Raw genomic sequence first — 24,269 nt, 5'->3', positions numbered from 1 at the left:
ATCCTAAAATGCTAACACATTGACATTATGCTAACCATATGTAAGTTACATTAGGATTATTAGCATTATGCTGTTAATTACTTTGCTAGTTCTTTTTTTCGGACAAATGATTATTATTTGTCTAAAAAAAGAACTAGCAAAGTAATTGTAATCCAGTGACAAAATGAACTTTATCAAATCACTATGCTATTAATGTCATCATTAACATTAGCATGCTAACATGTTAGCTAATGCTCACTTGTTAGCATGATGCTAACATGCTAACACATTGACATAATGCTAACCATATGTATGTTACAATAGGATTATTAGCATTATGCTGTTAACATCAGCATCAATGTTAGCATCTTGCTAAAATGTTAGCATAATGCTAACATGCTCACACATTAGGTTCAAGCTCATGTGATGATACATTAGCATTTTCAGACTGTTTGAATTACGCTAATTATGGAATTCTGATGTTCAACATGGAAATCAACTCGAGCCTCATAAACTTAATTGTGGCTCATTTAGCTTTAATTTACAACACATCACATTTGCACAAGTCGATCTTTTACTTTTTGATCCCATTTGTTTTTAAAATCTCCAGACATCCACGTTGCAGTGTAGTCAAAGGTCCATGTACCTGTGGTGTAAATGTACCGGATCTAACACAGCTTTCAAATTTAGCTCTAAACTGTGTTGTTCTCTGACACTTATTCCCAGTAGCCGTCTGCTGCAGGTGAGGCTCTAACTACTCACAAGTGCTTTATACATCCCAACAAGAAAAGTAAAGATATGAACAAAGAAACCCCCTCTAACCCCAATAAGTCCACATGACAAAGCTGGATAGGTGGACGTTAATGGATGTCTCTTCAGTGTCACGCTATTCTTACGCAGCAAATACATGTAGCATGACATCTGTCGTTATTCTGTATATTCTCTTCAGATTAGGCTTCTTTCCTTTTGTACATTTTACCATTTCGTTTTTTTATTTATTTATGCTGAAAGTTTAAATTGTTACAGTGCCAATGTAACAGTTCATTTTTACACAGAGGTTTTGTACATTAAAATGTTTGTACGTTAAATGTGTGGTAAATTCAGCGTATAGGGAATTATTTTTGCTGAGGTATGATTTAAGTGCTCAAAAGCTTCACAATTAGTCAATATTTACAAGGTTTTCTGTTTGACTAGTAAGGGTCTTTGTGTAAATTTAGACTTTCAGATGTTATTTTAAAGGCTTTCTCAAAAGTATGGCATTTGTTTAGGGATTACAACAATTTCAAGAAAAATGCCTACATTTTCAAGGGCTCAAAAGTATTACGAGACCAAAACAGACTAATAGTGAATAGCTGTCGTGAAAAATATTATTTTTTTGAGGGGCCGTATGAAATTATACAAATACGACATATTGATTTATAGTCTATGAACAGGAGTGCACACAAGCCGGGACTCGAGGGCTAGTCTACTGCATGTTTTAGATCAGGGGTCTCCAACCCTGGTCCTGGAGAGCAACTATCCAGCATGTTTTAGATCTTTCCCTGCTTCATGATACAAGGAGCTCTGTCAACAACAGAACTGTCCGGACCTTGATGACAATTTAATGACGACCATTGATTAGAATCAGGTGTGTCAATGCAGGGAGACAACTAAAACATGCTGGATAGGTCTCTCCAGGACCAGAGTTGGAGACCCCTGTTTTAGATGTTTCCCCGTCTTCAACACACCTGATTCTAATCACAGGTCGTCATCAACATGTCATCAAGGTTTACACAACTCTGTTGGTGACACAGCCTTGTCTATCAGGGTTGTGTTGAGGCAGGAAACATCTAAAACGTGTAGTAGACTGGCCCCTCGAGTCCCGGCTTGTGTGCACCCCTGTACATGAAGTATATCAACTACAGGACTGTCTCAGAAAATTAGAATATTGTGATTTTCTGTAATGCAATTACAAAAACAAAAATGTCATACATTCTGGATTCATTACAAATCAACTGAAATATTGCAAGCCTTTTATTATTTTAATATTGCTCATCATGGCTTACAGTTTAAGAAAACTAAAATATCCTATCTCAAAAAATTAGAATATTCTGGGAATCTTAATCTTAAACTGTAAACCATAATCAGCAATATTAAAATAATAAAAGGCTTGCAATATTTCAGTTGACGTGTAATGAATCCAGAATGTATTTTTTTTTTTTTTTTTTTAAATTGCATTACAGAAAATAAAGAACTTTATCACAATATTCTAATTTTCTGAGACAGTCCTGTATGTACATGCGACAACGCTGTTTCTGCGCTCCCGCCTTATCCAGGAACTGACGATCACGTGACCGCTGACGAGCCGGAATGGGCCAATAGAAACTCTCTTCCCGTCTTCCGGTTTAGGTTCCGCCCACGTGATTCAGAGGAACTTTTAGATTAGTAAACACAGCGGCCGTTTCCGAATTTGCATACTGTACTACTAGTGTACACTGATTTGGCCAAAATGTAGTAAGTAGTATGCTGTATGTGAACAGAAGGAAATCTGCAGTGTGCGAAAAATACCCAGGTGTTTTACTGATTTTGAAAAAAATCCTCAGCATGCACCAGACCCATAGACATAATAAAGAGAAAAAAATTCTTTATGTCTATGTTGTGAACGGTGCTGGAGCAGCGCATAGACATAAAGAATTTTATTATGTCTATGGAGCAGCGTACTGAATCGTTCATTTAGTAGGCAGTATACAGTGCATACTTTGCAGTATGTAGCATGTAGTGCGGTAGTGTCCGAATTCCGAAACGACCAGCGTTTTCATTTGGATTTCCACCGATTTCTTTTTACTTGCAATGAACTATTATTTAATAACAGATTGTACGGTCTTGGTTTCTTCTTTGGTCGCCAAAATTAATACATTTTAAGGCAGCAGGACGCATTAATTCACTAATATTCTCCTGTCAAACGTGCTGCTGAACTTCAAAATCCTGCCAGGCTCCGTGACAAAGTACACCAGGATCAAATATACTGTAATCAAAATACAGTTTATTTAAAGACTATAATTTGAGGATAAAACGGTGGCGAACAAAAAAGTGCTGTCAGGCGGATGATCCTCCAAACATCAATGCAGCTTTGGGATAAACTGGTCGTGGACATGTGTGACGTCACACTGACACCTGCTGGAGAAACGGGGTCACTGCAGCCTGACGACAAATCACTTTTATTAGCACTAAGGTGCGTCATTGGGAACAACATCGGGTTTTTGTCCATTCAGTGCTCCAGATGAAAGAGGGAATCAATAATAGTGAAATAAAACAATACTGTGCATGTTGGTATGCGAAGTGTTTGACCTGCTCTCATTACAGCTAAAATAGTTTAGTTTGTTTGAACCATGTCCAGTTCTAACCAGCTGCAAAAAGACACGTGAAGGGCTTCCATTTCATAAATAAACAAAATCAACCTCAAAAATACCAACAATTTCTAAAGGTTCATCCTCACATTGTGAAATCGAGACTTGATCGAGTGCGTTTGTCCCTGGGTGTAGTGCAGGATAAAGTCTGACGCTGAAGTCTGCGGGAGTCTCAGGTCGAGTCCTCGAGGACACGAGACGTGCTTGTTACAGTAAGACACTTCTCAACTGAAACAAACGGGTCTACCCACGCCTCAAGCATCTTCAGAGCAAAGAGACGCTTCCGTCCAGTTTTCCTGGTAAGTTACGTTTAAAAAAAGCCTATTCCTCATCATCGAGTACGTTGGACAGTCCTTGTAGTCTGGCGATAGCAGCACTGTTTGCGGGTGCGTTGGTGAAAACCGTCCCCACAAATAAAGGCGCTTCTCCAAGGACGTGGCGGATGACGGTGCAGGAGCCCGACACCTCAATGTGGAAGCCCAGATGTCTGAGCTGCTCGTCTGTCTGCAGGGCGGCGGGACTTGATGGAGATGCAAAGAACTGTTGGAGAGCATAAGAGAATCAGAATCAGAATCAGCTTTATTGGCCAGGTTCGAACATTGTCCAACAAGGAATTTGACTCCGGTAATTTCGCTCTTTGGTAGTAAAATATACAATAAAAAATGTGGAATTTCTATGATACAGAATAAACATTTAAGGTGCAGCAGTTTGAGGTAGAGAAAGAAAAGAAAAGAAAATGGACAGTTCTGTATAAAAATAAAAAATAAAATAAAAATAACCTTTTTACAATTTTACAAGACAATTATACAAAAAAAATACAAAAACATTAAGAAGGAGATAAACAACCCCACGCAGCAGAACTGCTGGAAAAAACAGAGATAAAAAACGGAGACTAGCAATGGACGATTATTAGTGGAGATCCATCTAAACTAGAGGAGTTATTGATATCCTTTACAAAGGAAGAGACTAAACAATGGATTATATCAAGGATTTATAAAGCCCTACAACAGGAATCAGAGGGTGATAATATGGGGGTCAAAGAAAAATGGGAATTGGAAGCGAACATTATAATAACCGATGACCAAATGGGAGGAAACATTTAAAGCAGGACATACAGGACTGTCTCAGAAAATTAGAATATTGTGATAAAGTTCTTTATTTTCTGTAATGCAATTAAAAAAACAAAAATGTCATACATTCTGGATTAATTACAAATCAACTGAAATATTGCAAGCCTTTTATTATTTTAATATTGCTGATTATGGATTACAGTTTAAGATTAAGATTCCCAGAATATTCAAATTTTTTGAGATAGGATATTTGAGTTTTCTTAAGCTCTATGCCATGATCAGCAATATTAAAATAATAAAAGGCTTGCAATATTTCAGTTGATTTGTAATGAATCCAGAATGTATGACATTTTTGCATTACAGAAAATAAAGGACTTTATCACAATATTCTAATTTTCTGAGACAGTCCTGTAGATTGACTAATAGCCCATTATGGAGGGAATTTGACTGGAAGGTGAAGATGCGGTACTTTGACGCCTTTGTCATCACATCAAAATACAGCAATATGTCTGAGCTGTGTTGGAGAGGCTGTGGTCTGATTGGGGACTTCACACATATATTTTGGGACTGCCCAAAGCTCACTGATTTCTGGAAGAAGGTTGAATTAAAGATTAAACAGATTCTGCATGTTGATTTTACTATGGGGCCCTAGTCATACTAGCTAGACTTCGATGATATGATGGAGATAGATCTGGCTTCTCTACTGAGAATTCTGCTTTTAGTGGGCAAAAAAATGATAACATTCAACTGGCTGAAACCACAGTCCCCAAGCATGACACACTGGAGAGAGAGGATAAGACATGTGTCTATGATGGAGAAAATTACAGCAAGATTGAGGCTAAAAACTAACCAGTTCAGTGATCGCTGGTCGCTAGTAACAGAAGCATTAACAAACCTACGAACACCTCCTGTTAACCTTTTGTATTTCTTATTTTTCTCTCTCGTCTTTTATTATTCATTACTTTTCATGTCTTTTATTTCATTGTACACGATTGCACCTGTTCTGTTAGTATCTGTTAACATGGATAAAGAGTGTAAATGTGTATTAATCTGTTTATGTTCAATAAAAATTAAGTAAAAAAGAAAACGGAGACTAGCTCACCGCCGCTCCGGTCATGGGGTCGATGAAGTCGGCCCAGTAGCCCGCGGTCCACAGGGCGAAGCACATCTCCTTGGCTCCGCTGACAAACTGCAAGGAGGAGACCTCCGTCAGCTGCTGCCTCGTCCAACATTTAAATCAGAATTACCGGAAGACTCACTTTATCTAGCTGCTGGCCTCTGTCCGGCTCTGCTGCCTCGTCTTCCCTCTGGTCGCTCCTCTGCGTCACCGTGACGACCGTGATGGACAAGGCGGGCGCCGAGGGGAACATCAGCTCCAGCTCTGACACGTAAACACGTGTTAGTCAAAGGCGCTCGGCGTCACACAGATGCAGGTAAGCCTTGCATTTCATTTCATTTATTTATTTATTTAGCACAATTTTTTTTTAAAGCAGTGCATGGAGGGAACGAAGGCCGAAGGGCTTGTACAGATTTCCTCTCCCATCAACAACTGTGATGAAATAACAAAGATAATATACAACAAATTAAAAACATTATAAATATAAACGTAAAAGAGAACATGGATACAAGGTCTGGATTACATTAAAGATAAAAACATTGTAGGTTAAGACAGAATAAGATGTTTTTTTTAAATAACTTTCTGAAGGAGGTAAAAGATAATGTTGACTTCAGCGACACATTCAGAGTTTTGGATCTAAATGTAATATTAAATTCATGACCAGATGTTCGACAGAAGAGTAAATGAAGATTGCCACTGTGTCTAGTTGGATACGAATTAAAATCAGATGAAAAAGTGAAAAACTGCTGGAAAGTGACAGGAAGATCTTGTTTTCTATTGATAAACTTATGCACTAGGAATGGGTGATATTTTACCGTTCACGATATACCGTCAAAAAAATTCCCCACGGTAAGAATTTGTCATCTCATGGTAAAAATTATAAATTCCCGTTGGAAGGAAGGAAGGAAGGAAGGAAGGAAGGAAGGAAGGAAGGATATGAGCCTGAAAGAAAGAAAGAATGAAAGAAAGAAAGAAATGAGCCTGAAAGAAAGAAAGAAAGAAAGAAAGAAAGAAAGAAAGAAAGAAAGAAAGAAAGAAAGAAAGAAAGAAAGAAAGAAAGAAAGAAAGAAAGAAAAATTCCCGTTGATACGTGTTTGTGTAACAAACATGGCGGATCTGAGTCATTCCAGTTTTGCAGTACACAGGGATTAAAGCAAAAAAAAATCCCAGGACAGAAAGTTTTCAGACCCCCATTCCTGTGAGTTAACTTCAAAAAATAAATAAATATTGCAGAAGCCTGCGCGTAACCTACGGCGTAAGGTACGCAGCGACGCGTACTCTACGTCGTAGGCTCTGCGTCGGTGCGACGCGGAACCATAAATCAACGCACACGTGGATGTCGGCGCCGCAGCTCCGCTTCCTCCCGGCTCCCGGCACCGAGTAGCCTACTACTGCGCAGTACTGCGGTAACAGTCCTGGGGCCTCATCTATAAAGCTTGCTTGCGCAGAAAAAGCGCCTGAAAGTTGCGGAAGCCGCCATCTACGCAAAGCCTCGGATCTAAAAAGAAAAACCTAATCGATGGCTGCCGCTCCAAGCCCACTACTTCACGCCGAAGAGGAAAAAAGAAAGTGTTCTGATTAAAATAAGGAAAGTTGGACTACCGTATATAACAATTGCGTTCATAAGGATAAAGTTTAAAAAAAAAAAAAAAAAAAATTAAAGAAATTGTCTCTTCTCCCCGTGTGTGTCTGCCTGTCATGCACGGGTACTTGGGCGCATGTTGTTTACTTTTAAGCCGGAATTATGGTTCTGCGTCACACCAACGCAGAGCCTACGCCGTAGGGTCTGGCGTAGGGTGCGCGTCGCCGCGAACCCATCGCCGTAAGCTCTGCGTCGGTGCGACGCGGAACCATAAATCAACGCACACGTGGATGTCGGCGCCGCAGCTCCGCTTCCTCCCGGCTCCCGGCACCGAGTAGCCTACTACTGCGCAGTACTGCGGTAACAGTCCTGGGGCCTCATCTATAAAGCTTGCTTGCGCAGAAAAAGCGCCTGAAAGTTGCGGAAGCCGCCATCTACGCAAAGCCTCGGATCTAAAAAGAAAAACCTAATCGATGGCTGCCGCTCCAAGCCCACTACTTCACGCCGAAGAGGAAAAAAGAAAGTGTTCTGATTAAAATAAGGAAAGTTGGACTACCGTATATAACAATTGCGTTCATAAGGATAAAGTTTAAAAAAAAAAAAAAAAAAAATTAAAGAAATTGTCTCTTCTCCCCGTGTGTGTCTGCCTGTCATGCACGGGTACTTGGGCGCATGTTGTTTACTTTTAAGCCGGAATTATGGTTCTGCGTCACACCAACGCAGAGCCTACGCCGTAGGGTCTGGCGTAGGGTGCGCGTCGCCGCGAACCCATCGCCGTAAGCTCTGCGTCGGTGCGACGCGGAACCATAAATCAACGCACACGTGGATGTCGGCGCCGCAGCTGCGCTTCCTCCCGGCACCGGGGCTCGGCGTGTCCCTCCGCGGAGTTCGGCGGACTTCGGCATATTTTACCGGACAAAGTCCGGCAATTACCGGACAACGGAAACCCTGGTGCAGTACCCCCCGCGACCGCTATTTAGCGATCTTTTTCTGAATGGTTTATCCGACTTTTTCCAGTCACAGTGAATCAAAGAGATATAAGACAATTATTGTGCAAAAAAACAAAATAAAAAAAATCACACATAAACGTAGAAAAAAGCCAACCACACGCCGTAGGCACGGCGTCGTTTTGACGCAGAACCATAACTCAGCCTAGGCTGAGTTATTAGGTGTCAGGTTACGTGCATCTAAAACCAGAGGAGAACTTTACTGTGTGTGCACAGCCAACAGCTGATTGACTGCAGTGGGCGCCGCGGCGCTACAGACACCCCGGTGTTCATATTTTTTGTCGGATTTGCGCTGATCTCATAAAAAAATATCCCAAAAAAATCCCCAGGACGGAAATCCGTACCCAGTACGGAGAACTTTAATCCATGAGTACAGGTGGACTCATTTAATAGTTTTTTATTAATTCAATTTAATTGGTGTAGTTTAGTAGCATTTAGTATTCTTTTAGAGCAGTGATTTGGGGGCTCCAAAGACTGAATGTGGTGATAGATTTATAGTTACAAAGGTGGAGTTGAATTGGTATATTTTTTATCGTCATTTTTATCGTTATCGGGATAAATGCCAGAAATTATCGTGATACATTTTTTAGTCCATACCGCCCATCCCTAGTATGCACAAACAAGCATGAAGGAAAGCCTTTCCTACCTTTCCTTAGGAGCTCGGGGCAGGAGCTGATGGAGCAGTCCGTGTCCGTCTGGGTGAAGTACTGCTCCGCCTTGTTGACCCTGGTGGACATGGGGCCCAGCTTTCCCTGGCAAACAAAGCAGAGTGGTCCTGACACCAGTGCTGGACTTTTAATCCTTCATGTTTGGTGTCTTTGTAAGCGTGTTTGAAGACGTACCTGGAACTCGTTAACGAACTGGGCCAGGATGAACTGGTGTCTCTCCAGGCTGCCGGGAGTCGTCAGCACGTCCGGCACCGTCTTGTGGACCGGGGACCTCTTTTGGCCCTCCGTCCCATCCAGGTGGCTGTCGAATCCCACGTTGCCGGGCAACTGGAAGCGCTGGTCCTGAGGTCCGAATGGCCCCATGTTTTCATCCGGCCACACGGTCCTCGGGCCTGGAAGGGCAGAACGGTGTTGATAACGGTGTTGAAACAGCTCCCGGTACCAGAGGTGTCAAAAGCATTCACATTCATTACTCAGGTAGAAGTATAGATACTAGAGTTTAAAAATACTCCTGTAGAAGTTGAAGTATCAACTCAAGTTTTTTACTCAAGTAAAAGTATAAAAGTACTGGTTTCAAAACTACTTAAAGTATAAAAGTAAAAGTAATGTAAGGGGGAAAAAAGCCATCAAGGACAAAAGCCATTGAAAATGAATGCATCTTAGTATAATGCAAATATATTAAAGAACCATATATGTTTACTATTGAGCATTAACATGTGTTTCAGAGAGCAGGAGATATGATGACTAGTTGCCTATAAGTATTGTAATGGTGCAAAAAGTCAAACTTCAGAGGCATGTTATCATTTATCCTAACCTTTATTGGAATGTACATCCAAGTTTAGTTGCAGGAATCTGAGGGAACGGATGTAAGAACAAAACTGGACAAGAACATCTGAAACAACCACAACCAAATTCACTCTATCCGGATGGAGCAATTTAACTGGATAGTTTTTTTTTTTTTAAAGGCCGAAATGAAATAGAGTAACGAGGCTGTTTTTAAAATGTAAGGAGTAAAAAGTACAGATAATTGTGTGAAAATGTAAGGAGTAAAAGTAAAAAGTCATCTGAAAAATAATTACTCCAGTGAAGTATAGATAACCAAAATTTCTACTTAAGTAAGGTAACGAAGTATTTGTACTTTGTTACTCGACACCTCTGCCCGGTACCGGGTTTGAGTCCATGTTTAACTCCTTCGGTGGTCCCTGAGGTGTTGACTTCCTCACTGCTCCACTCACCTGAGTCTGCAGGTGACACAGCGATGTAAGGCTCATCTGAGCTTGCAGCGGAGAAGGTCCTGGTTCTGCCGGCCCTGAGGGACGCCAACGCTCGTCTGCCAGCAGCCTGCGTCAGGATGAACCTGCCGCGGCTCAGCACCTGCAGAGCAAGACCATCTCTTTATGATAAATTAACCAGCTGTCATCACGCCCACTCTGGACCCCTTTTAATGTTACCCTAAACCGGGGGTCGGCAACCCGCGGCTCTAGAGCCGCATGCTGCTCTTTAGCACCGACCTAGTGGCTCCTGGAGCTTTTTCAAAAATGTTTGACTTTTTTTTTCTTTTTTGCCCCCCCTTTTTTCCCTTCTTTTTTTCCCCTTTTTTCCTCTTTTTTCTTACTTTTTCCCTTTCCTTTTTAATCTCAATATTTCAACTTTTTTCTCAACATTTTCTCAACATTGGAAAACAACAACGTTTTCCAATGCTGTAAAAATGTGTAGAATAAATATTAAATTTCAATATTTCTGTTAACGAAGATTTGCGTCGGAGCCTGCGACACACGTTTCTACCAGCAGGGCGGCGCCAGGCAGGTGGCTGTTGTAAACAAATCGGCCAAAGGGATTGTTTCCAGAGGGAAAAGAGAAAAATAACTGAGGAGAAAAGAGGATTCAACGTTTCTTGGAGCGAATCATTTGCATTCATTGCCTGAATGTTTGCTTTGTAGCGAGAAGTTGTCTGAATAACAAAAAGAGTCATGTGGAAAGACATTTCCAGGGAAGGCATGCTACATTTGCAGCCGAGTACCCAGTTGGGAGTGAGAGAAAAAGTGCGAAAAAGTACTTCTGGAGAAATTAGAGGACCGCAAAAATAGATTCAAGAAGTGGATTGCATCTCCAAACTCCACTGCTGCTGCAAGTTTTGTTGCAAGTTTTGTTAATAAAGCGTGGAAAACCGTTTGCAGACCAATTTGCAGACTTCAAAAACAAAACTGAGATAATACAGACTCTCTCCGCTAAGACAGTGAAGGAAAAGGCCATTAAAATGGCAGCAGCATCACCAATCAGCAAATCAAGGACATAAATTCAGCGCCAGCATACTCAATTACTGTGTTGAGTCGTGTGATGTGATCGATATTGAGCAATATTGGGTTGCCGACCCCTGCCCTAAACGAATGGTGCTTTCATGATGATTAGACACAGACGGAAGCAGAAAGACGATGAAAATCAGTTCATTTGGGCAGGCGGATGAGATTAATTGGATTTATTTGCCTCCCTTCTCCACTTCCTCCCTCTGAGATTAAAGTATAGATGCAACACCAACACTGAGCAGGAGCTGAGGGCAAAAAAGACACCTCTCCTCAAATACCTGCACTCATTAAAATGATTTGATATCGCTCAGAGTACCGTGCTAAGGCCCCTGGAGCCCATCTCAGATAAAAGCTTCATCAAACTCAGACTCAACAAACCCTGGGGTGAAGATTATCGAGCAAGCAAATGTCTTAATTTAACTAATGACCATTATATAATGGTGTTTTACCCAAATTGTTTTTCCCCTGATGAAATCCTGCTGGCAGGAAAAATTAGAAACTAAAATTTTAAAGCGGTTGAGGATGAAGAATAAAAACATAGCAGAGCCACGATCGTCACTCACTTTAACACAAGTTTAGCCTAGAAAAGGAAAACTCATTGATGGAGCTTTGATTGGACCATGGGTGCACCATGGCCATTCATAGAGGAAGATTCATCACTCACAGAGGTGAGAGGAGAAAAAAAACTTGTATACCGTTAAGGATATGAATTTCTAAATCATGTGAAAATCTAGTGAAATTCTTCGTCAAGAGCTCTCACAGATCTGTGATCACTTTTGTCACAACTCTGCCTCCCGCTGCCTCTGGGCTATCCTCGTCATTGTGAAGAAAAGTCACATTAACGAATAAATAAATAGATAAAAAATACAATAACCCAGAGTGGGGTGTTAAATGTTAAATAAGTGTGATATTTTTGACGCACGGACAGTTAAGGTCACGTATAAATGTTATGTAACTGTGCAGAAAAAAGGGGAAATGCCCAAACAAAGATCATCGGGGTAAACTATGCCAAACAATTCCGATCCAGTCTAACCAGCGAAGCCGCCTCGTCGATAAATGGACATTTCACTAATCAGGTCTCCAAAATCCACATTATAAAAGTGATTATCTGACGAACTTAAACCCATTTCAGCTTTAAGAAGGTTCGAGTTACCTCAACAACTGAGACAGAAACCCAGAACTTTCCTCAAATCAGGATCAACATCCTCAGTTTCCATGTAATATGCTTTATTTTGAAAAAATGTGCAGAAAAAAAGAGCCCTTTCTTTGCATATATTTAACTTTGTTATTGTTGTAAAACAGTGACATTTTATTTTATTAATTTCATTTGGAAAGAAAAGACAGATTAGCTTCATTATTGTTTTAGCAAAGAGCAATTTCTGTTTATTATTTATTTTAAAAAAGTATCATGGAACAATGTGGTGACAAAATGTCACAAAACTTACTATGATACACCAAATGGGAGAATATTCTCTTGAAATGTATTAATTTTTTCAGCTCAACATTTTTGTTATAACCTTGTGTTTTTAATATTATTCGTTTATTTTTTGTTGTTTTGCATCACTGTGCACCTTCCCAATGTCAACATCTATGTGACTGTCAAATTTAGGAATGGCAACATCTTTGCTACAGCCATCACCAACTTACATAAACAACAATGAAATAAGCAAACAAACAAACAAGAAACTCAAATGTAATATGTGGTATATCAATGATAGTTGTAAAGTTTCAAATGTACTTAAGTTTGTTGTCTTTGCGGATGACACAAATATTTTTTGTTCTGGAGAAGACTTGCCACAGCTCGTGGAAGTGGTCACGAAATAATTGTATAAATTAAAATGTTGGTTTGATACAAATAAGTTATCATTGAATTTGAACAAAACTACATTTATGTTATTTGGAAATCGTAAAATGAATGAAGATGTTCAAATAGAAATGAATAATGTTGTATTAGAAAGAGTTTATGAAAACAAATCTTTGGGTGTCTTAATAGACCACAAGTTATGCTGGAAGGCCCACATTAGGTATCTGTGTTCTAAGACGGCAAAGTGTATCGTAGTGCTGAGTAAATGTAGACACATCTTGAACCAAACAACACTACACAATCTGTACTGTGCACTCATATTACCATATCTGATCTATTGTGTTGAAATGTGGGGTTATACCTACAAGAGCACCTTACAAAGGATATGCACATTGCAAAAAAGAGCAGTAAGGATAATAAATCACGCTGGGTATCTCGATCACACCAATCCTCTATTTCTTAAATTACAGACTTTGAAATTTGTGGACCTAGTGAAAATTAGAACAGCAATAATAATGTTCAAAGCAAGAAATAATACACTGCCTGAAAACATTCAAAAAAATTTTCAAGCTAAAGAAGGACAATATATTCTAAGAGGAAAATTACATTTTAAACAACCTTGTGTATGTACTACTCTTAAAACCATGTGCATATCAGTCTGTGGGGTAACTTTGTGGAATGATCTGGATGATGAAATCAAACAAAGCACTAACTCTATACAGTTTAAAAAAAAACATACAAGAAAGCAATTCTTGACAAGTATAAAAATGGGGACCTCTAAAGAAAGTAATTTACTTTACATATGTATTTCTTTGATTATTATTTTGTTCTTTGTGGGATGGATTATATATGATACAAATATAACTGCTGGCATTCAAGGCTGTTTGTGGATCATTGTAGAGGTGACTGGGAGATTGGACTTTTGAATTTAGGATATTGTAGGAGACCGGTTCAATTATGACTGATATTGTTTATTGGTTGTTTGTGTTGTATTTATTTTTTGTTATTTTGTCTTGTCCTTCTTTTCTTTAAAAAATTTTTTTTTATAGGTATTTTTTTTATATGATGTGATATTGTGAGGAAGGGACAGGACTAAATAAGCGTTCTGCTTCCTCCTGTTCCCTCTCCAACACATTATTTTGCTGTGTGTTTTATTTTTGAATGAGACTGTTAAATTGTTTTGCTTTTTTTTATATTTTGATGCTTTTAATTTGATTGGGTTTTGTTGTGTTCGAGACAAAGCCAACAATAAAACAATAATACAATATCTGTAATGAGAATGACGTCACCGGCACTCAAAACAAGTCGTTTTGAAGTTGTTAACTGTGAACACTTTAGTATTTACAACTATAGAACAGTAGTATTTTACAACCTTCAAATGGGGAGGATTCTATATTGTTAGTTAACAGGATTTAAGCACATTTTAGAGCCATTACTCTTAAAGGAAAGTAGAACAGGTCAGGTCAGAACAGGACGATCTTACATCACTTACACTGCTGGACATCGTGGTTCTTCTTCTCGCCTCTAATCTCTGAATCTGTTGACAAAGTAGAATTCTAGTTTCAGAGTTTATATATCTGTCATGGCTCCCAAAGCGGACATGATGCAATGAAACGTGTGTCCTTTATAAGGCCGTGAAAGCAGAACATGCACCTATTTCTTGGTCTCGCTTCACAATCAAACTAACAGAGATAAACGTCGCCACGACATGTTAAACTTTCAGCATGAGCCATAAAAACAACAGTTAGCATTAGCAGCTGCTAGCGGCAGCTGAGGTCAGCTGGGCTGTTTTGTCTCTTTTCGGCTCGTTATCAGCGATTAAACGCTCAGAACTCCGGTGTCACTTCAGACAAACCTCCGGACAACCTGGACAGATGGTTTTATATTCTTGTCGGCTGAGAGTACAGGTCATATGGTGAAAGGATTAGATAAGTTCATAATGTTCTTACCTGTGAACTTGCTCGCCTGCACAACAACGACGGGAAGTGACGAGGGACAAACTCCGTCCGAAGTTTGCGTAACGCACAAGTCAAACGTTTCATTGACAGGTCTAAAGTTTCAACAAGTCTGCGATTGGCGATTTTAAATCTCTACAGTTGGCCTTATATATTAAATACGACGAAGTATTATGCCGCGTTCCATTTACCTCGGAAATCGGAACTCGGGGGTGGTGAAGCTTCTCCCACTTCCCCAGTAGCAAATCCCACTTCGAGGGGCGTTCCAGTTGAAAATTACGACTGGGAAATGGGAAATTCCGACTTCCGAGGACAAATGGAACGCGGCATTAGGGACAAAAAAAAAGAAAATTACGAGAATAAAGTCATAATATAATGACAATAAAGTCATAATGTTGCGAGAATAAAGTCGTAATATTATGAGAATAAAGTCGTAATATTATGAGAATAAAGTCGTAATATTACGAGAATAAAGTCTTAACATTACGAGAATAAAGTTGTAATTTATGAGAATAAAGTCGTAATATTATGAGAATATAATTTATGAGAACTCTAACAGGAAGAGCAGTCTTCTCCCTGTGTTAAAATGAGGAATATTGAGCATCTTGTGAAGTTATATTTATATATAATATATTTAATATTACGACTTTATTCTCGTAATATTACGACTTTATTCTCAAAATATTACGACTTTATTCTCGTAATATTATGACTTTATTCTCGTAATTTCCATTTTTTTTTTTGTCTTAGTTTGGCCCTAATACTCCGTCGTAATTAAATATATAAAACTTAACATTAAAATAAAAACTCATCTCATAAGGTTAATTGCAAAGTTATGTGTTTGGCGCTCTATTCAAAAAGTCACTTCAACTTGCAACTAATATATGAAGATTTAAGGTTTGCTGTACTAACTTTCAACTTTTGCTGTTTTATTTAATTATATATGTAGCATATCTCTCTCACTCTCATTATTTCCCTTTTTTTTCAAGTCGCCCACTATTTTTTTCAGGGTGTTGTTCCAAATCTCACCACAAGATGGCAGTAAATCATCACTCAACAATAATGAGTTGAACAATTGCACTCTCCAGTGAAACCTTGTAACGTGGCCTTCAGTCATATTATTGTGTTGTTTTTACTGGTTCTAACTTTATAACAAGTGTTTGTCATTTTGAACTGGCATTATTAGTTTTATTGTCTGCTTGCTCCAAGTGGCATCTCATACAATTAGATAAACAGGAAGTAGACATGTGTTTGAAAAATACCCTCTTTTTTGGTTTTCATTGGCTCCATTGTTAATAGATTAGGCTTAGATTGCTTCATAAGTGTCAATAACATAAGGTCAGTCATTTATTTACACTTAAGCTGACCTTATAAGTGTAATAAGAATTTGTTCTTAAATTGCTTGCCTGGCTGGGTAAATAAAGGTTAAATAGAATGTTTTTTAAAAAGGTAACAAAAGGGATTTAATTGCATTTGCACTAAACAGTATAGAACTGCTCCAACTGATGCTGATGCTTTAGCAGCAAAGCTTGAAAAATGGGACAGATGTTCAGCAAACTCCCTTCTCTCGATCGATAAAGTTTAACACCCAAAAATGGGAGAATTGTCCAAAACGATGTTCTCTGCTGTCAGGAGTAGCAAAGGACAAGGGCAGCTCGTGTATTCGCCAGCGTCGACACATCCCTTTTAGCTGACTTGGAGGAGGTGACTGACATTTTCTCTGAGCTGACAGGATATGTACTGGGAGTTTACCCTGGGACCGACTTGCCTCACTTGCTGTGGGCAAGCTGCGACGATGTGATGTGTGTGTGCGAGCTAAAGTGTCAGTGAAGTCCCCACAGCATCTCTGGTGAAAAGCATTCACCCTGGCTGGACCCCCCCTCCGGGATGCATACAAACACACAATACTCTCAGACACAGATAAATGTGTGCTGGCAAATGTAAGAAGCTAGCAAATGAGTTCCTCACCTCAGGGACCTCCACCCTGCTCTAATTTGGAGGTGGAGACCATAGAAGCAACGGCTGACTCAAGACCAGTGCAGAATAGCTGACGTGTATTGAGATGATACTTTTCTTCATTGCTATCAAAGCTGCAAATACCTCTAATGAACCTGTTGTTTGTTATTATTAATTAGTGAATGAGACTGTCCATCAGAAGTCTCCAGTGCTCAGCTATAAAGCTGGAAAGGCCCTATTATGCTGCGGTTTGAGACAACGGTCCCGCTCCGAGGAGGCGCAGTGAGGGATTGATGGTAATAAACGGTGATTTAGTGAGCATTTTTCCGTCTGTGTCTGTGGTCGACGAGAACTCAACCCAGTTCAGAGTAAAGTGAAAGCCTATTACGGTCTAATTGTTTCTGTGAAACCCTTTTTCTTGGACAGCGGCGTCTGGCTTTGTGAGGGGAATTTCTAACTGCAGCAAAGCCTTGAGGCTTCCAGACAAAGCCGTGAGTCAGTTGAGGTCTTTTTATTGCCGCGCTGTCAGGCTGCGCCGGATCTTGGCTGGAATCAGCAATTTTCTGTTGCCATTTCATCCTCTGTCAAAAGCCGCACTCACATCTCTCACATTGTGAGGCGGCAGCCTGTGTCAGCACGCTATTAGCTGCACTCACTCCTCCGCCAGGGACAAAGCAGGCCATTAGGGCCTCCTTCCCATCCATGCAGCATGTGTGGGGTCTGTAGTGGTGCACTGCACCTCCGCCTGGCTGTTAACCTGTGCTTGTCGTTGCTGAATAATAAGACCTGCACGTGCACGTTTGCAATGTTTTAACTCTACATTAGCTCTGCAGCTTCTGAAGCTGTTTCCATTGTCCTGACCGTTCAGCTGCGATAGCACTCGTCTTAAACGTTGTTTCGGTGCCGATTACACGAGGATGGATGCACAAATTTGACCAGATTGCATGTAAGGTAGCTACCATAATCATAGCTTAGCATTAGCTAAGACAAGCTAAAATTTCCAGCTAGTCAGTGCGGTTACACGCACATCTAAATCAAGCTATTGGCAACAATCTAGCTAAGGATTAAACTGGAGTTTTAGAGACAATTGATTATTGAGTGAGGTGTGTTTGACTCCGCAGCGCTAGGTGGCGCCACACACACTTTTGCCTTGGTGTTCTTCCGGTACAATTAGTAAACAAGAGCGAAGGAGGACAACAACATGCGATTTGCAATGTTTTCAGTGCTTTAACTCTGCGTTGCAAACGTTCAGGTTAGCTCTGTTTCCATCGTCCTGACCGTTCAGCTGCGATGGCACAAATGCATGGAAGGTGGCGTTAGCTACCATCATCATAGCTTAGCATTAGCTAAGAAAAGCTAGAACTGTATGTTAAAAAAAAAAGAAAAAATTAAAAAACAAAAAAAAAACAACAAAAAAGAAAAAGAAAAAAAACAAAAAAAAACTGCAAGTTAGTGATGACTGAGGTTAGACGGTAGGGCTGGGCGATTTTGGACAAAAATAAAATCCCGTTTTGTTTTCTCTGAAAACCCGATTTTCGATCTCGATTTCGATTTTTTTGGTAAAACTACAAAAGACAATGGAATAAATTGTTTCAAATATTTAATTTTTATTTTTAAAGAAAAATAGCAAACAAATTTCCCTATTGGGAATGAAGTGCAATTAAAAGATACTGTAAATCCTCCTTGAGTTTAGTAAAGTGACAACATTTACAATTTTCTTGACCAAACAAAGATGACTAGACGAGCTCTGTCTGTAATGCAGCCAGCTGCAAAAAAGGAAAATCGATTTTTCCTTTTTTTAACATCGTCTTGATTAATAAATCCGATTTAGATTTAAAATCGATTAATCGCACAGCCCTATTAGACGGGTTGCTCGTTTCCCAGTTTTGACCATTCTTGGGTTAAGTTCCTGCTAATTTAGCCCCAAGATCCAGGCCTCCACCCGTCTCAGCGAGAACTCCTGAGCGACGCCGCAGTGCGTTCGTCCGGCTCAGTCTGTGATCTACTCGGATCAGGATCTACAGATCTGGGACCAGTAGCTACGACTCGCTCACTGAATGAGAACTCTTCAGTCCCACGGGTCGCTCCAAACCAAGTGGTCGGTTCGTAATGGAGTTTTAGAGTTGGGTGTAGCTTCAAATAATTGGTCTCGACCACTTTAAAAGTCTCTTTTATTGAACTGCTTTCCATCGTATTGTCTCCACTTTAATTCCTGCAGGTTCAATTACTTTGATCCACTTGTGCTCAGAAGAGTGAACTGGAGTGGTGTTTTTCTCTTAAGTTTCCAGCATTCATCATTATAAACTTCCATAAAAAACTGTAAGAATGGACATATTTTAGGCAGTTTCTTTGATGTTCTTCTACTTTCATGCACTGGATCTTTGTACGGACGTTAAAGTCCGTCATCTTTTCCTCTGAAATTCTCTTGATGTGGTACAGTGAAGTCGAGGAAAAGTGCTTCTGAAAATACTGTGTGACGACTCAGGAAAAATGACCACGGTTCATTCATTTATGGTCTGGCACCAACCTAACGGGAACCGACGGCCCAGAACCTGCACAGCTCGCTTATCTGGCCCTCGGCAGGAAATACGATCCTGTTTGCATGTTCTGGTTTTTATGTAGTTGTCACTGTATTCAAATAAACATTTTTAACAGTGCAAGTCAGGACACTGCATGGATTTGAGATCAAAGCTAAAATGCTAAAAGTTTGGTGTACAGTGTCTTTCTAGTGATGGGAAACTACTTTGAGACTACATTCATTCCCTGGTTTGATAAAAATATGAAAAACTACAAAAGTATGTCTCATATTATGTCCATTTATGATCAACTGGATGACAACAATCATAACAATGTGCTTTTGCTCAAGCAGCATAACAATTACCGCCCTGCTTTTCTGATCTCTGCGTGTCTCCAGCTCTCCGTTTTGCTTGTGGCTTCCTGTCAAGGACGTTTAAACGACATCCCGCCTCTCTGCTGCAGCTGCCTTAGCGTGCCGTCGCTGCCAAGGCCTCATCTCCATCTCCACAGGGGGGGGATCTTTGGGAGGACTGGAATTTATCAGGTCTTACCCCAATTAAACAATTTTCGTGATGAGATTAATGTTTTAGATATTAACGTTGGCTAGCATTTTCCTGCTTTTGTGACTTCTCCCCGACTGACCTCCTTTTGTGATTACGGTCACACTGTGCACCGATGCAAAATGCATGAGCCTCTCCCCCCTGAAACAAATAATTTCCCGAACACAGAATAAGAGCACACAGGCGCCGCCGCCTCATTAGTGGCTGTAAACACGCGGCGTGCACTTGGGAAATAAGCAAACAGCTCAGCCCGGTGCTCCGAGCGCGCTTGAAACGACACATAGGCACCTGGTGCACACATACCAGGGCTTATGAGGAGAAAGCAGCAAAATAAATGAATTAAAGATCTCACATCCACTGAAGAGATGAAGAGTTAGAGAAAAAGATGGAGAAAATATGGAGAATGCAAATATTAAAATGCAGTGTTTATTTGCATGAAGTCATCTTTTCTTCAGCTTCAGCTTCTGTACGATGCTGCGGGTTTAGTGCGAGGTTATGATCGCTCTCTGGATGCTGCAGGTTTAGTGCGAGGTTATGATCGCTCTCTGGACCGGTCAGGACTGCAGGCAGGACAGTCCAGAACCCTGTTGGTCTCCAGCCCCGGTTTAGATCAGGGTTTTACTAAAAGTATGATCTCTCCTGAACATCGTGGTCCTGACACAGTCCTGCGCTATCGCACAGACCTCAGAGCTTTTGAACCTGCTGCTGATAAAAGTTCCAGTGTTAGACTTTTTAAAAAAAAATTTTTTTAACAAAAACAACACAACATGAAGCACCAATGAACAAAACAGTTAAAAACAAAAACAAAACAACAACAACAACGAGAAACAGACACGCTTAAACACGCTAAATAACCAAAACAATTAACACAAACACACACCAGACATCATTACAACATAAAACATACAGTATATCAGTAAACTTAACAACCTAAAAAGTAATAATAAGAAAAACAAAAACAAACTATTCATCAAATTCTGCTTTTCATTTTCTTTTTCTTTTTTTTTTAAGTTAAATGCCAACCTTCCACTTCAATAAACCTTTCCCACCTTTCCAAATACAATCTAACATCACCCTTCATATTAGCAATATAACCTTACAAAACAAAGTGACGTTTAATAAGCATCCTAAAATGATTCAAAGAATATGCATTGACAGCTTTAAAAATAGATCTGTTTCCCAACAAAATAATTCAATTACTAATATAATTGCTTGTCCCTGTAACATCAGCCATTACAACAGAGAACAAATCACATTTGAAACATCTATCCATCCATCCATCCATCCACCCATCCATCCATCCATCCCAGACGTCTACAGACGGCTGTTAAATGAAGAAGGGATGCTAAACGATGGTAAACGTCACCCCGGTCCAACTTTTGTTCGATGTGTTGCTGCCACCAGAATGCTGATAGAACTGCTTTCAGAAACATTGTGTGGGTCAGAATTACCAAACAGATCCAGGGCAGCAAACTGAGACGCATTAAATTGCTTTTATTTTTTCCCATTTATGAGAATTTGTTTTTTAGCATTTTATGCAAATGTAACCCCAAGAGGGTATATAAAGCAAAGAAATATAGACAATTTATGCAATTATAACTGAAAACTTTAATGTTTTCATACCTTTTAAACATATTTAAAGGCAAAAACATGGCACTAGTCCAACAAAACATTCCTTTTTAGGGCATAAACAAAAAAATCCCAAAGGTTGTAATGTAATGATGAGAGAAAAAAGAAATCGATCTTTAGACATATGAATCGATTTCTAGGGATTAATATGAGAATCGATTTAGAATCGGAAAATCGATCTTTTCAACACAGGCGTGCACCAGCCTGTTGTTCTGTTGTGATGTGCAGTTCTCCTGAGCGGTGAAGCTGCAGAGTGAACCATGTGGCAGCTTCGGCGGCTGCAGCAACAGGACGGGTCAGAAACCACAGCACCTGACGCTTATTTGTTGACATGGTCTCCCAGCACGCCGCGGGCGCTGTCAGTGCTGCTGAACTGTGCAATTAAGCCACTTCCCAGCCGCGGGCCTCGGGGCGGCAGCCGCTAATGAGCTGGCGCCGGGTGCTATGCCAGCGCGTTTGCTGCGCCTGCAGAAAGGGCCCCGGGAACGCGGCTGCAGATGAGGCTCCGCCTGCAGTCGCTGGCCAAATGTACACATGTAGAACCTGATCTTCAGCAGTCAGCTGAAACACAACTCCTTCACGCTGCAAACCGCTGATTAAAATTCAGCGAGCAATTATTATTAGGACCATAACGCTGGATTGAGAGGATTCAGGCACACGGTGTGCTGATAATTGTACATTTTTACATATTTTTACATATCGTGAGCTCATTTACCCTCCCAGACTCCTGATGTGGCGTGATATCCCCGGCGCTGCTCCTCCTGGGGAAGCAACTATAAATAAAAACATGATCGCAACTCTATTTCTGACCAGACTCGTAAGAGAGGGGAAACATTCAGAAATGCCGCATGCTTCCTCGATGCAGTAATGTTTCCCTTCCTGTTCAGCAGGTCCCTTCTGTACGCTTCAAATGAAAACTGGCAGCACTTAAGAACCCGGAGAAAAACAGCGAGGCAGCTGGGTTTCTCATCCTCCTCTTCAATTGGAGCAACTGAAACCACATCCTTGTTCAAATTGAAGAAATTTGGGAGTAAAACTATGGAGAATAACATTTTTTTTGCATTTGCAGGGGACAGCAGGCCCGTTAACACAAAGCTGTGGGCCCGGGTGAATGAAGACTGAAAGGTCAACATTTGCTTTATTTGTGCAGACTCTGAAAATCAGGAGTAATGTTTCAAACCATAACCTTTTTTTTTTATTTTGGGGCCTATATCCCAACTTTTTTAAGGTCTGAGCTCATATTTCACTTGAAAATGGTCCGATGTCTGTCTTGCAAACATCATATTCACAAATGTTGACTCAAACAACCGCTGCTGCGTCCACATGACTCCTTCAGTCTAATGAAGCTAAAATTCTCAAGCTTTTCTGTTAACTTTTCATTTTCAAGGGTTGTTTTTAGAAGGGAGCTGTCAGGACATGCCTTAAAGATAAAGACCCCATGTGGATGCGGTGCAGTCAGGGCCGGCCCAAGCCTCCATGGGGCCCTAAGCAAAATTAGATTTTGGGGCCCTCTGTTACTGCCAATAATACTGATTATTGATCATTCACACACCCACTATAAACTTATTTCATGGTCTTCCCTGTCATTACAAATACACTTGTAGCAACAGATAAAAGGTCAAAGAGCTGCACAGTTGCATCAGTGTTGTTTCCATCATACTATTGTCAGCCTGGCATGTTTTTACCATCTATGGTTTTTAATCTGAAATGGGAGCAAATTCAGCTACAAGAGCAGTCTGGGGTTGATTTACACTTAATATTTAAAGTGATATAGTACTAAGTGTGATACTGAGTGTCATCTAGACAGTAGGCCTACTAAAAGAAACTAAATAATCAAATAGATCATTCATAAACCATTTACCATAAACACGTTATCTACTTTATCTTTGGTTTTAAATAAACCGCAACAGCAATGTGCAACAACAATTAAGTGGAACAACAAAGTACTACAAAAAACTAGAACTATAATTAAAATCACTCAACTTAGATAAACAGTACCTCGTCAATATGTTCTCCATTTAAGAATAAATTCAAATGTACAAAAACAGACATTATTAAATAGAATAAACAAATAAAATCAAACAAATACTTAAATAATGATGTGAATGATCAGAGGTACCAGAAACAAGGTAACAGAAATTGTTTAAAAATCAAATATTAAAGGAGCATGAGGCTCCTTTTAAGAAATGAGACTCTCTAGCGCCACCCTTCACCACGACGGCCGTTGGGGGTACTGCAGCCAACAGTGAAGCCGGCACGGGAGAACGGGGAGAACGCGCATGCAGCGTCATGTGACGTCACATCCGCAGGACAGCGCGGGAAATTCCGGCCCGGAATTGCAGCACATTTTGCAGCACACAGCCTGTTCAAGGGCTCATTCTTTTTGGTTTGCAACGCTTCATCTGACATTATTACTAGAAAACTTAAAACGCTCATTTAAGTTAAATAATTAGTTCTGAAAACGATGTGCTTATGCCTTGGGCCGGCTCTGGGTGCAGTAGCACTTATGAAAACTTTTGATCAAAATGCAAAATGACTGGATTTTTATTTCCTGGTCAGCATTTCGTCAACGGTACTTCAGCCGGATGAGATCTGAAGGTCAGCAACAGGGAGAAGGAGGATTATTGAACTGATTAGCGTGTCCTGGCTGATCTTTAGCCTCAACCAGACTTCAGCCTAACATTTAAAACCTGCCTCGGCCCCGCCCACTCACTGTAACCATAACCTTTATAAATT

The 24,269-nt window shown here is 40.2% G+C and overlaps 1 protein-coding gene across 2 annotated transcripts; it reads right to left on the bottom strand.

The window, feature by feature from the left end:
• Nucleotides 1–3,160: 3,160 nt before the first annotated feature.
• On the bottom strand, nt 3,161–14,456 carry mmadhca (metabolism of cobalamin associated Da). Of its 2 annotated transcripts, none has more exons than XM_061715483.1 (7): nt 14,409–14,456; nt 10,045–10,183; nt 8,984–9,201; nt 8,788–8,893; nt 5,695–5,816; nt 5,538–5,624; nt 3,161–3,905 (listed from the first exon to the last, which is right to left on the bottom strand). In XM_061715483.1, exons 1-7 carry the CDS (start codon nt 14,418–14,420, stop codon nt 3,687–3,689), a joined length of 903 nt encoding a protein of 300 aa, XP_061571467.1. In that variant the 5' UTR covers nt 14,421–14,456; the 3' UTR covers nt 3,161–3,686. The 2 variants fall into 2 exon arrangements, with proteins under 2 accessions (XP_061571467.1, XP_061571466.1); XM_061715482.1 differs by having other exon boundaries at nt 14,400–14,451.
• Nucleotides 14,457–24,269: the final 9,813 nt, after the last annotated feature.

Source organism: Cololabis saira, chromosome 24 (assembly GCF_033807715.1).
Source record: "Cololabis saira isolate AMF1-May2022 chromosome 24, fColSai1.1, whole genome shotgun sequence".
NCBI lineage: Eukaryota > Metazoa > Chordata > Actinopteri > Beloniformes > Belonidae > Cololabis > Cololabis saira.
This window is presented reverse-complemented; position numbering and strand designations above follow the sequence as displayed.